The following is a 15,722-nucleotide window of genomic DNA, read 5'->3' as shown; positions in this document are numbered from 1 at the left end:
TGAAGGTTGAAACGTTGTATCATGTGACATTTTTTCTGTGTTTGCCAATCTCGTGAACATTGACAAACAGACAGATTGATTAGACAGATGGATAAATGTAGGATTTTTAGAGATTTTCTTCATTTGTTTTTCAAACAAAGCCTTTTCTAACTTTACCTCCTTATCCAGGTGAAAATAGAAATGGTAATGTTGCACTTAGGCCAACCATTTGATTAGGAGGGGGTGGTGGTTATAAGTTTGTTTACAGGTTTTGGAGAGAAAAAAATATTTGTTTTTGACCAGTAAATAGGATATGTATGTTGCATCCTCAAGCAGCTGCCACTATGACTATGTGTAATATGATGCTAAAATTGAAAGAAAACAAATGGATTTTGGACTAGTCCCCAAAAATATAGATTGTTTTTGCCAAAGAAAAAAGATGTTTGTCTTGAATTGAAATCCCCCCTCCCGATAATCAAAAGGTTGCAGCCTCACAAAACACAGCATAGTTATTTATTTAGTCAATATTTATAGTGAAAAGAAAAGTGTCCATTTCAGTAGCAGATCTAGAAATGTTCACAAGAGGGGGTCCACTGACTAACTAAGAGGGTCCCTGCATCAGTCATGCTTCAGTGATTTATATAAGCAATCAATTTTTCCCACAAAAAGGGGGGGGTTCCCTATGTAAAACCCGCTTAATCCACCCCTGCTTTTCAATGATTTTTTTTATTTATACTTGTAGTGCATTTCTTATCAGGGTTCTCTCTAAGGCAAGTCAATAAGTCCCAGACTCATCAAAATCAGTTAAGACTCATCATGTTCAAACTTGCAATTCCAAAGATGCATTAAAATTGTAAAATTTATTGTATATACTGCAGGATTGATCACAAATTTATCTCTAAAGTTTAAATTAATCTAAATTATGTGAATTTTCCTTGCTCTAGTATTATCAAGGGGACTGCAATTATGTATAATAAAAGTACAAGAAATTATATCACTGTGAAACTGGCTAAATAAAGTTAAATGTGAAAAGAAGTATCTGTGACTATAAGTTTGTTTACAGAATATACAAAATAATAAGAGGCATTATTGAATGGTTTGATTAAATGACATTCAAGTGAAAGTAACTTTCTACTAGTCTTGTTATATTAGTGATCTGAAAAGTATTGTTAGTTAACTTAGTTCTCATTTTATGCTATTTCTTCAGTTTTTCACTGTTAGGCTATAAGGAGGCCCTAAAAATGTTCATTTGTATAACATAGCAGAGAGATAACTCATTTGAATATTTAAATCACATTCAACACTTGTTTTAAACACAGAATACATATGTAATGTTAACTGGAAGAAAAACTATGTCCATTCGAATGTAAAATATGGACATAATGGATTTATTTTTTACAAAATTTACTTCTGGATATTATCTTATGATCATAAATAAGCTTCTGTCCAATTCCTGTACAAACCAAGGATAGTTTAAGAAAGTTATTAAAATTTTAAAAACTTTAACCACAGAGTGAATGTAATGTTTCCCCGCAGAAAAACTGAGTCCATTTACATGTAAAATATTGAAAAAATGGAATTTTATTTTTACAAAATTTTCTTCTGGATACTATCTTATGATCATAAGGTCCAAGGACACAGTTATCTTCCTTTGGTTTTCGTTGTCTACAAATATAGTCCCTAGTGTTAACAGTGTATAACTAACATGTTTTATTTAATACACTTTCCCAATTTATTTCTTTATATTAAATGCATGAAATATTAAGTAGGGGGATGTAATTCATGTCAAAAAAATTTTGGTGCTGAAACTTTTTGTTAAGTAGTGAATTGCAGGGATGATTCCAGGTTTTTACAAATGGGTCCCTTAAATATCAAATTGGGAATTTTTATCCCAATTGGGAATTTTTTTATGCATACAATATAAGACGAAATAATATATCATTTTCCTGTAAAAACGGAAAATGAATATTAAGTTAATTTCTTCTGTACACTGATTGAAGAAATTATTGGATTCAGACCAGGGAAGTTGTAATACATGAATATCATTGCATATGATGCACTATCATCTTAACTTTGGTAAACGAGGCCTATTACAAAAAAACATATATACCACAAGTACCAGCTAACATAAACCTATGGCAGGCCCATTAGCTATTTATTCGAATTTCAAATGATCTCATAATATATATGATATCTCATATAATATATAAGATTTATTTAAGATATCTTAAAGTATATGAAATATCTTGTAAATATGTTTTGTATAAGATATCTTATTTAGTTCATTCAATATCATATTGAGAAACTTATATGAGATATCTTATAAACTACATGTATAAGACATCTCATAAATTATTTCAGATATCTCGTGAACTATATAAGATATCTTATAAACTTTATAAGATATCTTTCAAACTATATCAAATATCTAATGAACTACTATATAAGATATCTTATAAAGTTTATGAGATATCTTGAAGTTAGATTAAATAGCAAAACGGCTTGCCATATTAACCAGTGAAAAAAATTTAAATATATTTCAAATAGAACTGGCCAATTGTTGAATTAAGAAAAGCAATTACAAAAGTATATATATATATATATATATATATATATATATATATATATATATATATATATATATATATATGCTTAATTGATAAGTTATTTAAAGCAATTGAACCAGTGAACTTTAAAATTATTTGGATCATTTTCATATCTTTTGAAACAGTTCCATAATGATGACATCGTATTTAAGGGGGGGGGTCTCATTTCATGAATGGTCTATCATCAACATTATTTTCAAAACCGCTCAAACTTTTGTCTTTTGCGGAAAAAAGAGCAAAATATAAAATAATTTCTTTTACAAAACATTGCTTTACCATTGACCAGTTAAAAGTTCTCAAAAACTATTTAATATAATTAAGATTTATAAGACTTTCACAAATGGCTTATAATTATACATGTATAAGATTTATACAAAGAAAAAATGGGGGTTCATGGTCAAATTTTTTTAAGGCATTCAAATGGATAAAACCAGAGGATTTCAAAAGCTGACAAAATTTCCAAAACATGACAAGCAAACATCCTTAAATATAATTGAAGACAATTTTGGTAAAAAAAATTTGTATCTCAAATTTGATACTAATGTTTAGGTTAATCATGGATCATAGTTAGACTATACAAATCATTGTTTAAATCAAATACTATACAATTATGTTAAATATCAAGATTTGTTATACTTAACAACATCAAATTGTAAAATAGGGCCTTGCTTATGCTCAGAAAAATAAAATATGATATATAAAGCAAAGCAACATTATCTGATTATTAGAAAATATGATAAAAAAAAATAACTTTACTTTTAAAAATGCAATATTCATGTTCATATTCATAAACAGGTGAGAAAAAAATGAAACTAAAATGAGTTGAAATGGTTTATTGGGTCTATAATGGTTGTGTTTGAATATTATTATTTTATACAGAGTAATTAACACTCCTCCCCTCTTTTTTTATCTGTCCTCCCAAATAAAAAACCGAAATAAGTAACTTTACTAGACAGATTTTGATGCCTTATATTAATTATTCACATGTTAATTATTTAAACTAATTACTATAGTGTATTTGCAACTCACCGTATTTTGCTGGTATGACGTCTGACTTGTTGATCTACTACTAGTTGGCAGAGAATAAGTTGGCTGGTATTGATGCATTATCTGGTTGTTACTTCTCACATTGTTAAGATGTGTATAGGTTGGCTGGTAGTGACGTTGATATTCCATGTTGACAAGCAAACAATGATGTGCAAGAATTCAGTTTTACTTTTTATATAAGGTTAAAAAGATGATAATTGATTGGTTAAACATTTACTTGTGTTTTTTATTTGAAGTTTTACAGGTGTTATAATAACGACGAACATGGCTTCAATGCAAAGCTGACATGTGTATAGCTCTTGTAAATAGAAAATGCCATTTCTATTGTGTTTTTAATTTTATGATTGGCTTTGTGAAGCCATTCAAATATATCCTGATAGGAAACTTCAAATGATGAAAGGTTTTTTGCAAATTCATTAAATGTTTGGATTGTTTTTCCTAATTGCTATCAAAAAAACATTTAAATTATTTTACTATGTATAATACATTTGAAATGTTGTGTACAAATATATTTGCAATGTTAATGATATACATTAATTACAATCAGAAGTTTTATGTTTATAATACATTTATATTTATAATTAAAGTGTTTTTGAATAAATATAAATGTAAATTATTTATTTTCCTGCATCCTTGTGCATTATATGTAAAGCGGTTTTGTGTTAACATTTTTAAATAGTACTATTAACTTTAAAGTTTATAGCCCTAACCAGTAATATTCTTTAATATATGATTATGTGAAACAATTTATTTGCAAAATTTGTCAAATAAAAATTAATTCAGCAGAATCAAAAGACTTGGTAATCTATGAAAATCCACAGTCAGTCTGTGGATGATGAGATTCACTTAATTTCATTATGTCTAAGAAAAGCTAGATTATAACTTAAATTTTACTTTCAAATTCTACACAAAATTAAAAAAGTATAAAATTTAAGCTTAACCTTTAGAAAGCATATTTCCATAATTTTTACCTTGTTATATTTATATGGCACATAACCATGACAAGAGCACCAGAACTAGTATAGCAATTTAGTAGGTTGATTTTTTTAATTTTGTTTCATAATTATTTATTTTTTATATCTTATCAAAATGACTTTTTTTCCTTGAGGTTTTGTGACTTTTTTTGGTTTATGTTTCTACTCTATATTAAACAAACCAGTACATATATTATTAAATGTAACACTTCAATCCTTCATAATTAAAATAATTTACAAAAAAGTTCCAATTTTTTTTCACAAATGTTTTTAAAATTATAAACTTAAAATTTAAAAGCTCATTAATTGGTAACCGTATGTATACATAACAGCCACTAAAGAAAAAATATGTAAATGTTTGAAAAATTTACATTAAGGCCATATTACAATTTTTCCATGTTTTTAATGAAAAACAGGAAAATATGGGCTAGTTGTCTTCTCAAGAAACACTCAGATCTCATGCATCAAGGATTTGTATAGTTAGACTAACTATACAAATTCTTGAATGCATCAACAAAAAAATCTTTTGATATAATTTTTGTTTTTCAATTAAAATAATTGACAAGAAGATTAAGATTGTTTAAAAACTGATACACTGTGGTCTTGATCCAAATGTGTTTTTAAATTATAAACTTTGTTTATAACTTGTATAAAAACACTAATCCTATCCTATCCACTGGAATTAATGGTTAAAGTTCAGTTTATAATTTTAGTTCAATTAGTCCAGTCAAACTAAATTTTAACCTCAAACTAATTGCAACAGATTTTTTAGCTCACCTGGCCCAAAGGGCCAAGTGAGCTTTTCTCATCACTTGGCGTCCGGCGTCCGGCGTCGTCCGGCGTCGTCCGGCGTCGTCGTCCAGCGTCCGGCGTCGTTAACTTTTACAAAAATCTTCTCCTCTGAAACTGCTGGGCCAAATTAAACCAAACTTGGCCACAATCATCATTGGGGTATCTAGTTTAAAAATTGTGTCCGGTGTAAAAAGTGAAAATTCTTTGTATCAGACCATACTGTCTGCTTAAACAGTTGAATGTAAGAGCCTTTTTGTGCTCAGATTTATTGCATCATGTCACCTGAGTATAAAAATGATAGAAAAGACACAAATTTTTATTTCCTATAGCTCAAATATGCATTTTTAAATGTAAATATGTGCTACGGCCTAAATTGACCCTAAATTATTTTTAGTCTTACTTGGCCTAAGACCCTTTTAAATTAATATGATGTTATTTGTAAGTGTTCTGTCCATTTAAAGTACATTAAATACATATATAACATGTATAAGAATTATTTCTAATCAAAAAGCTTCACAAATTTAAAATTGCTGGAAAATATTACATCTTTATATAAGGTCCCCCTTCATTGGAAAACCTCCATTTTTAGTCATAGGCTCATATAAAGTTGACTTTTGAATAATTATGCTAAGTCTGATGTATCAAATGAGTAATCTATTGCTTTAAATTACATGACATATTATATATATAGGCATTTTGAAAGTATTTTTTTGCAATATTTAAATTTTAAAAGCCTCAAATGTTGATAGTTGAAATTTCTCAATTTTAACGTCTGAATTTAACGCGCAAAGTTGAATATAGAATTAATCAGAATGTCTTTAATATATATCCTATTGCTATGAAACTTTGTAAGCAGTCTTAGAATATATTAAGCTTTAGTCATACCAAGTTTTATTAAGATTGGTAAACTTTTTCTATCCTATTAGGTCCGAGTACACAGTTATCGTCCTTTGATTTTCGTTGTCCACGAATATAGTCCTTATTGTGGACAGTGTGTTACTTGTCAATTTTTGTTATACCCCTTCCAAATTTATTTCTCCATGTTTTATGCCTCATATAGCAAGTTGGGGGATGAAATGACACTGTAAAAAAATTTGGGTCATAAATATCAATGTAAAGTAGTGATAAGGTTCAGCTGAAAAGGTCACAAATTAGCACTTCGGAAGCTGTCAAAACAATCCAAGTCCCCTTAACATAAAATTGTCCATATTTTGAGTAAGAGCTGATGAAGTTTTCTATAATTTTGATATAATTTGTCCCAAAAGTAGTACAGCACACTGTAAAAATATTATTTAGAAAGCGCAGGTGGGATTTTTTTAATTTTTATTTATTGTCCATAAGAAATGCACTACGAAATAACTGTGTACTCGGACCACTTGACATGTTGAAAAATTCAATAAATAGTAAAAAAATGAATTACAAAAATCTAGGTAATAGCTTGATAAAAGATATGAAAACACCTTTAGAGTTGTTTGTTATACTCTAAAGACCGCTAAAAAATCAAGAATCAATACATTCTGATGAATAGAAGCGGAAAAATTTTCATTTTGTATCAATTTTTATTGATATTTCTACCATTTTTGTAAGAGTTTTTTAAGTCTTCCTTGAGTAAAATTTATGGGAATTTTTCTGTGTATATTTGGGGTATAATACTAAAGATTAAAAGTTTAGAATCTTCTGTTGCAATTACTTTCAGGTTTGGGTCAAATTTATGCTAGATTTACTGGACTAAATTGTTATTTTTGATCGGGTTGTTGTCACCTGGACACATTTTCCATTTAAATTCTCTATTTTATTCTCAAGTCATTTGCATGATCCATATACCACTGCAGTAGTTACAGTCATTTTTTTTCTCTATTGCAGGATGACATCATCAACATCTTTGTCATATGAAGTATACAGCCATACCATCACCTTAATGGATAACTTGAAGAGACAATGCACATGTTCAAAGTGTAATGGAAAATTTGTCAACATTAAGACTTTCCGAGCTCATTCAAAGAAAATCCATAACACCCATGCTGAAATATCAGACACTCATAGAGAACAACCTGAGATTGTAAGAGAGTCTAAGGAACTTTTAAAAAAAACTTTAATTTTAAATCAGTCACTCCATGAAGGAACTAATAGAACTGTAAAAGATGCCATAGCCGAACATTTATTCATATTTTCATCTAATAACGGAATGTCAAAGACAGCTTTGTCACAGTATCTTTACCACGAAAAGTGTGTTCTACCACAACCAAACAACCTGCCATCCACTTATTGTGAAGCTGTCACTATTATTCAACCATACCTGATGCCAATAGAAAAATTTAAATGCTGTACAAATGACTGTAAAATTTTTCCTATCAGCAGTACCATTCTTGCCTGTCCAGACTGTAATGAAAGTTTGGTGTTTTCAAACAACAGGAACAAAAAAACATTCCAATATATGCCTATAGTACCACGCATAGTTCGTTGGTATGGAACTAGGAACCTGGCAAAGATTCTTTATGCCAACAAGCTTAACACAACTGGCAGGCTAAGCAGCTACACAGATGGCAATATATTTCGACAACAGATGACAGATGGAGTCTTCAAAGATCAGCAACAGCAGAACTGTGTGCCATTGGCTCTTTTTGCTGATGGTGTGAATCCAAATAAGAACCAAACAGTCCAGAAGTCAATATGGCCTCTCATCATCACCTGGATAACACTCCCACAAGAAATGCGATATATTTTAGGACCAATGATGTTGGCAGGTATTGTTCCAGGCTATGGTAGAAAAGAACCAAAATCACTGGACCCTTATATTAACGTTTTAGTTGACGAACTTTTATCAAACATTGAATGTAACTTGTATGACGCCTACACAGATGCACCAGTAAATGTAAAGATTGCTTTATTACAGTATTTATGTGATATACCAGCTTTTTCTAAACTTTTACACTGTTCTGGTCAAGCAGCTATTCGTGCTTGTTTTTTCTGCAAAGATACAGGTGTCCATAGCAGTTCTGTGAATAAAGTATTGCACATATCGAACAGAGAGTTTTTACCCACAGATTCGCCATTTCGGAAAGACAAGACATTATTTGCCAAGAAAACTGAAGAGGTTGCTCCCAAACCACAAGCATATTCAAGGGAAGAAGAAATGGAAATAAGAAAAGAATATGACAAAAAAAAAAACAATAACCAAAAATGTAAACTACAAAAAGAAACTGGATTTAAAGGGATACATCCACTTCATCGCCTACCATATTTTGACAGGGTGCATCAGATGCAACCAGATGGCATGCACACATTAGCAGATGTCATCAGCAACATTCTTGATCTGATAACAGGCAAATCTGATGGACCTAAAGTTCGCCAGTGCGAAAAAGATTATAATCGATTTAAAGAAACCTGGCCAAAAAGACCATCATTATCAACAACCGAATGTGAGAGACCATCCAAACAGGCAAAGAAATCATCTGTAGATACAGCTGTTCCTGAACCAACACCAAAAGCGCCTCCTTTACCAGCAGCTCCTTGGTTACTAACAAAACAGGATGTTAAATTAGCTGACAACAGAGCAAAGAGTGTTAAATACCCTAAAGGCTTTGATTATACTCCTGCTGACCATTTTACCAGAGCATGGACACTGCGTACAATGCATGGCAAACAACAGGTATTGATTATAAAAATATTTTATTTAATGAATTAGATATGAATACTGTAAGTTCAGAAATTATTGCTTGCATTTATTATTGCACCTTTTTTTGGGGACTAAAATGCAATTTAGATTTTAGCAATATTTAGAAAAATCCTGTTTAATTCATATATATACAAAATTTCCAAAATGCAAGGTTAAGGTGGTAATAATTATTTGAAAGCTGGAAAAAAGTATAACTTTTGTTTATTTCTGATATATATATATATATATACTGAAAGTATGCCCTATATATCTAGTAATATATATCATTTCATCCAAATGCTTTGAATCTTTGTATTTTAACAAAATGCAGTTACCATGCACAAATGCTATGAAATATTCAATAAAGTGATCTAAAAAAAATGATTAACTTGAAGATAAAATTTAAAGGAAACCAATTACAAATATGTCAAGTTCCCTAAACTGAGAATTATTGAAAATATCAATTATGACAATTATAAATGTCATTAAAGATAAAAAATTATTTTGAACTTTTGATAAAAGTCAAATGTGTAAATATTGTATTGGGTTTATTAGAGTACAGTTAATTCAGTCATGACAGATACTTGTATGATATAAGTATTTTTTTTTTAAAACATTTGTTAATTCAAACTCAAATAATAGTGAATATTCTCCTTTTATTCATATTTATATAGAAAAATACTTTATTTCAGTTCGTAACCAAGAATATTGCAGCATGGTGTATCAGAGGCCTCCTAGCAAAGCCACAAGAAGAAACCTTATTCAATTTATTTGAAGTGATCAAAAGACTGACACAACCATCCTACACAACTGAGCAGCTTCAAGGACTTATTGAAGACACAAGTACAGCAGTGGTGTTACTTGAAAGGGATTTTCCTTTGACCTTGCAGGTTAGTTTATCTACTTAGATGTATGAGTTCTATATTCATCCGTATTTGCAATTGAAAGAATCAAGTAAACAATAATAATCTACTTTATCATTTTAATTATCTCACACAATTTACAGCAGAAGGCTTACAGTTAATATCCGTACACCCCTGATCAACCAAAATAAAGTTAATTCTTATAAGATTTCAAAACATTTTGTTGATGCCTCTCCTAGGAAATGTAAATGATAAAAAAACAACGAATTGAAACAAGATATTTTGTTTATTGATTAAAAAAGGCATGATTGTTTTAACCATTTAAATTAATTTAACAGTTTAAAAAAAAATTCTGCACATAATTAAAGATTGCTTACTACTTCATGTACTAGCTGCTAAGGTAGATGGAGTTTTATTTACAGCCTTAACTGTAATTGTTCAATCAGATTGTAGATTTTTGCCTCATAAGAATTAGTATATTTTTATATGATCTAATTTTCCAAAAGTATGCTTAGAGAGCTGAATAAAACAAATAATATCAGGCACTATTTATTTTAAGTACTTGGGGTGCTATCAACAGTTTTTTCTATGATGTCATATTTTGAGGGGCCATGCATAAGTGACCCTTAGTGGTGGACTGATTTATAAAGATACCTGTATAAAACTAGATATCACTGGAATCAGAATGTTCTCTAGCTTCTTATAACCTCGATAGAAAGTGTACTTTTATCATATTAAAAAAGAAGCCTAATTTGAACATAAAAAACCTGAAATCAGGTTATGTTCATACCCATACAGACGTGCACATTTTATATAATCAAAACTGTATGAAATTTATAGGTTTTAACCAGGCCTTTGAAAAGTACGGTCTCCTGCTCCGAAAACAGCTACAGTGGCTGCAAATATGTTTTAATTTTCACTGCCTAAAAACAGGATGTTTACAGTGTTGTCTGCCTTCAAAACATGTATATTTAATATAATTTTTAAAATTATTTCAATATTCAACCTTTTTTAATTGAAAGCTAATTACTTTAGCATTAATTGAGTAAATAAACAGGGGTTTCCCTCCATGGTTATTTTTAGTCAGGGAATAACCCCTGTTGTTTATATGAAACTGTTTATAGCACCCTTATAAATGTATACATAATTTTTTTTAAAACGATTAAAGGGCAGATAAATTGCGGAATGATATAAAAATGCAACGTAAGAAGATGTCACATAATTTCAAAAAGCCAACTCTCTCAGTGACCAATTAATGGACTTTCAGTCTGTGCCAAACTGTTTTAGGGTTTGTCTGACCGAAAGAGAAATCTGGGTTTTTGTACATATATATTCAAACAAAATATTTCAAAATTTCTGTCTGTCCGAATGATTTTTTATCTGCCATTTTGTCGTTCAGACAGAGTTTGGGATACCCTTGACTTTGATGTTAATAATTAAACATGATGCTTGTTGAAATATCAATTAAAATAAGCACATTCAATTATTTCCCTTGCAATAATTTCCTTCACACACATCCTGGAGTTGTGTATAGCTGATGTGTTAAGTTTCATCAGTAACATCATAACAGACAGACACTAAACGAGTGTCAGTACTGTAGTCAGAATTAAGGTTTATATAATTTTCTTTTCAGATGTAGTACTATATAATACCGAATGAATTTATAATTTTTCATTTGTTTAAAATATTTTTATTTGTAGAATATCACAACACACCTGCTACATCATATCCCAGAGGGTTATGAAGACTATGGACCATTGTATGATAGATGGCTTTATCCTTTGGAACGAGCAAACAGTTGGGTGACCAGACAAATTTTACAACATGGACATGAAGAATCAACAGTGATGCAGACATACCGGGTAAGTTAAAACAGAATTGAATAACATAAAAAAGAAGATGTGGTATGATTGCCAATGAGACAACTGTCCACCAGAGACGAAAACATTAAAAATTATAAATCACCGTATGACCTTCAATAATGAGCCACAACGAGCAGACCACAACATCTTATATATAGATGATAGGTTATAAAATGAAGGCGTTTTGAGTTGCATCAAATTTTCATTTTGGGATTAAAAATGTATTGAGAAAGATGAATAATACTATGAAAACAATATGTGCAGAGATATCGTCCTTGGACTTTGAAAATTCACTCAAATCATTACTTTCTACCTTTTTTTTATCTTCTTTAAGATATTGACTTGATATTTGTTTGTACTTTACACCTTGACAAGTGATAGTCAAAGCATTTTGTTGCAGTGTAATGAAATTTTATAAGTAGGGATCTATGTTTTGCCTTACAATACGCTCAAAATGCTTGGTGAAATTTGAATCAAGGTTCATATTAGCAAGTTATATTGTGTGTTGCATTTTCATAATTATCACTAAAATTAAACCATTAAAGACCAAAGAACGGTTTTCCACAAAAAACCTTAGCTCATACCAAACAACTTCTACTAAGGGCCCCAAAAAATGACTAGTGTAAAACCATTAAAATAGGAAAACAACAGTCTAATTTTTATAAAAAACGAGAAATGAAAAGAAAAATGAACCACATCAACAAACGACAACAACTGAACACCAGGTACCTTATTTAAGACAGTTGTAAACAAATGCTTCAGGTTTAAAAGTCAACACATATGTTTTTAGTCTAACACAAGACAGACATGATTTATATGGTTGTCGCATTTTTCTTGAGATACTGCATATGAGGGTTCACATGAGCACCCTATATGTGATGGTTTTCAGCATTTAACATTATCTATATACAATTTGCTGATTTGGCTTTCAAGAGTTAAGGAATACAGCCTTGTTAAGATACAATTTATCACATCTCATTCACTTACTCTAGTATGCATAAATTAATTTCCTTAATTCATATTTCAGATATACGATTGGAGCTCTCACAATATTTTGAGTGGTGAAATTATAAATTACAGCAGACAAACAAGTCTGTGTCGCTTGGCAGAAAAAGTAAACTCCATTCACCATCATGATATATCTACAGCATCTACGAAAAGATTCATATTGCAAAGTGAGGATCTATCAATTCTAAAAGACAATTACAATAATATATATGACCAAAATTATGAGTTATTTGACATAGACCCAGTGGTCACATATCTAAAGTTCAGCCAAAGACAGAATGCCGAGTTAAAAAGACAAATTTTCTTCTCAACAACAGAGCATCAGACGACAGCATCACGCTCACATGACTATTGTGTTAGTGTTTCGCATAGGACAAACCGTCGCTTTGGCACAATTTCTAAGATTTTCAAACACAACCATCTAGATAAAGCTACCATGTGGGTAAAATTGGAGATGTTTCCCATTCCGGAACAATCTGGACTATTCTTGGTCACCGATGACAGAAAGATTGACACACATATTTTTAGCTTTGATAAAATAAGCAATCCAGTTGTATTTGCTTCAGAAGACAATAAAATATGGTTTTTAAATGTTTAGGTATGCATTTATACATGTACATGTATTTTGTATGAAGTAGATAAATAGTTTATATACTTGGAAAGGTACATTGTTATGTATTTTCTTGCTGTATATAGAACGAGTTGTTCAAAAGAAAAAAATAAATGGATAAAAAGAGATTTTTTAAATGGAAGTCAACTTTGCTTTTTTCTATGAGATATTACTTTCAAAGGGTGTATTACGTTTCCAACATTTTTTTGCATTACTTTTCCAAAATAATAGTTGCACCTTAACGCATTTACCTGTATTTCACCTGTAAAAAATGGTAATGATAATATATAAGACTTAATATTATTATAGTATTTCTTAGTAATTTGTAATTAATGAGTTCCTTCAATAGGTAGATAATTATTGCATTATCCAAAATATTTAAACAAATACCATACATTTTGTGTTTTAGAGACATTTTTTTTCAACTGAGCCATTTAAGGGGAGATAACTCTTTTAGTAAAAAAAAGTTACTGGTCTGATTGGGATTTTTTTAAAATTTTACTTGTATCAAGAAAGCAGTTCAGTGACACCACTTTTTCTTTTTTTTTCTTTATACATATTATAAAACCTATCTTCTCACAATTTCTTTCAATGAAAGTTCTATCTCATAGATTTTTTTTGCACAAAAATGTGTTTTTGCATGATCCTACAATTTTTCAATGACTCATAGTTTTAAAAATAGCACAGAGGCCCATTCTTTCTATTATATTTTTTAAAAGAGCATATAAAAATCTTCAATTTAGCAAAGTATAAAAAAAATGAATCTCAGGAAACTTACATATGATCTGCCTTAACATTGTGAGTACTTTTTAAAAGTTATCATGTAGAAAGTGGACCCATATTTGATGAATTCAGTTTTTTGTTATATCTTTTATATAAATTTGCATATGTTTGATTTATTTTTTGGACACTCAATTTTATGTCCTGATTTGGTTTCGGTCAGTATTATCAATTTAAAAAGCAATGAGGATAACGACTTCTATAAAAATTCAGAAGCGTAGTGTCAAAACATTTAAAATGTGGAAACCAAAACACACATTTCACATCCTACTTTTTTCTGTAATTGAAAAAAAAAAGTTCCGAGCTTTCAAATTACAACCATTGTACAGGATATTTATTCTGCTTTATTTCTCTTAACAAAAATTAATATTGGTATGAAAATGTTACAAATACAAATGTGAGTATGGTTAAATATAAACCTATTTAAATATGGGTTACAAATGTTAATTTATACATATGATAAATAAGTGCTTAATGATTGAAATCACTCATACTGTAGACCTATTTCATTTTACATGCATAATATTCAATGTTTATATGGCTAATAAACAATTATTGACCAAATTGTTGTTTTTATAATTTGCATTGTGATATTGTATTCTAATTCTTTTAGTCTAGTTAAGCCATAATAGAAATGAAAACAAATCAGCTCAAAAAAGTGTTTATGACTGTAAGACTGCGTCGATACACAATTCAGATGATATTTATAGTTGAGAATGTGACTAGACATATTAAGACATCATTAAGAATGTCGAGATTGTGTCGAGACATATTCATACATCATTAAGAATGTCAAGAATGTGTCGAGACATATTCATACATCATTAAGAATGTTGAGAATGTGTCGAGACATATTCAGACATCATTAAGAATGTCGAGAATGTGTCGAGACATATTCAGACATCATTAAGAATGTCGAGAATGTGTCGAGACATATTCAGACATCATTAAGAATGTTGAGAATATGTCAAGACTTATCGAGACAAATTCAAGACAGTCGAGAATAGGTCAAGACAAATCAAGACACATTTTAGACTGTCGAGAAAGTGTCGAGAAAAATCGAGAAACAATACAGATAGTCGAGAACAATGTCGAGAATATAAATACATATTTCAGACAAATTAAGACTTTGTCGAGAATTTTTACAAAAATTTCATACAAAACGAGAATGTCGAGTAAAAGTTCATGCAAATCGAGACAAAAACTGGTCTTTTCAGACTTTTGGACTTTTGTAGTGACTCCTCGTGAGCAATATGATAAACAAGACTTTAGGGAAAAGTATGGCGAAAATAATACAGTTGAAAAATGTGGTGATAGAAAAACAGATGATGTTGTTCATGAAAGACCAGGCAGTAGTAATTCTTATAGAAGTTGTTCATCGACTGATTCTGTGATTGCTTCACCGAGGAAAGATTTGACGCGAAGTCAGAGTATAAATCAGAGTGATGGTGAAGATGGTGATATATCTAACAATGCAGATCCAGAAGAATCATTGTCACCTAGAATTGGTGTAAGTTGTTGTAGGGAAACATTTATTTGATGATGA

At 30.0% G+C, this 15,722-nt stretch overlaps 2 protein-coding genes across 4 annotated transcripts in view; both read left to right on the top strand.

Moving 5' to 3' along the window:
* Window positions 1-15,722, top strand: part of LOC139488377 (tyrosine-protein phosphatase non-receptor type 13-like) — a 108,889-nt gene that overhangs the window by 80,099 nt on the left and 13,068 nt on the right. For both annotated transcript variants that reach the window (XM_071273926.1, XM_071273925.1), the window contains one exon: window positions 15,412-15,686. In XM_071273926.1, the coding sequence (XP_071130027.1) occupies window positions 15,412-15,686 (275 nt within the window). The remainder of the gene's footprint in view (window positions 1-15,411; window positions 15,687-15,722) is intronic.
* Window positions 7-13,510, top strand: LOC139488379 (uncharacterized). Of its 2 annotated transcripts, XM_071273927.1 has the most exons (5): window positions 7-97; window positions 7,262-9,047; window positions 9,746-9,943; window positions 11,617-11,778; window positions 12,806-13,510. In XM_071273927.1, coding segments are annotated over exons 1-5 (2,727 nt in total). In that variant the 5' UTR covers window positions 7-95; the 3' UTR covers window positions 13,385-13,510. The 2 variants fall into 2 exon arrangements, with proteins under 2 accessions (XP_071130028.1, XP_071130029.1); XM_071273928.1 differs by lacking the exon at window positions 7-97 and having other exon boundaries at window positions 7,156-9,047.

This window comes from Mytilus edulis, chromosome 9 (genome assembly GCF_963676685.1).
Source record: "Mytilus edulis chromosome 9, xbMytEdul2.2, whole genome shotgun sequence".
Taxonomy (NCBI): Eukaryota; Metazoa; Mollusca; class Bivalvia; order Mytilida; family Mytilidae; genus Mytilus; species Mytilus edulis.
The sequence above is the reverse complement of the archived record's forward strand: the minus strand, read 5'-3'. Positions and strand labels throughout refer to the sequence as shown.

What these genes read in the sequence shown, in the direction of transcription:
- LOC139488379 (XM_071273927.1), top strand. An exon ending in CAATGCATGGCAAACAACAG is followed by an intron (nt 9,048 to 9,745) that starts GTATTGATTATA and finishes ACTTTATTTCAG; the next exon opens with TTCGTAACCAAGAATATTGC. An exon ending in CAGTGATGCAGACATACCGG is followed by an intron (nt 11,779 to 12,805) that starts GTAAGTTAAAAC and finishes TTCATATTTCAG; the next exon opens with ATATACGATTGGAGCTCTCA.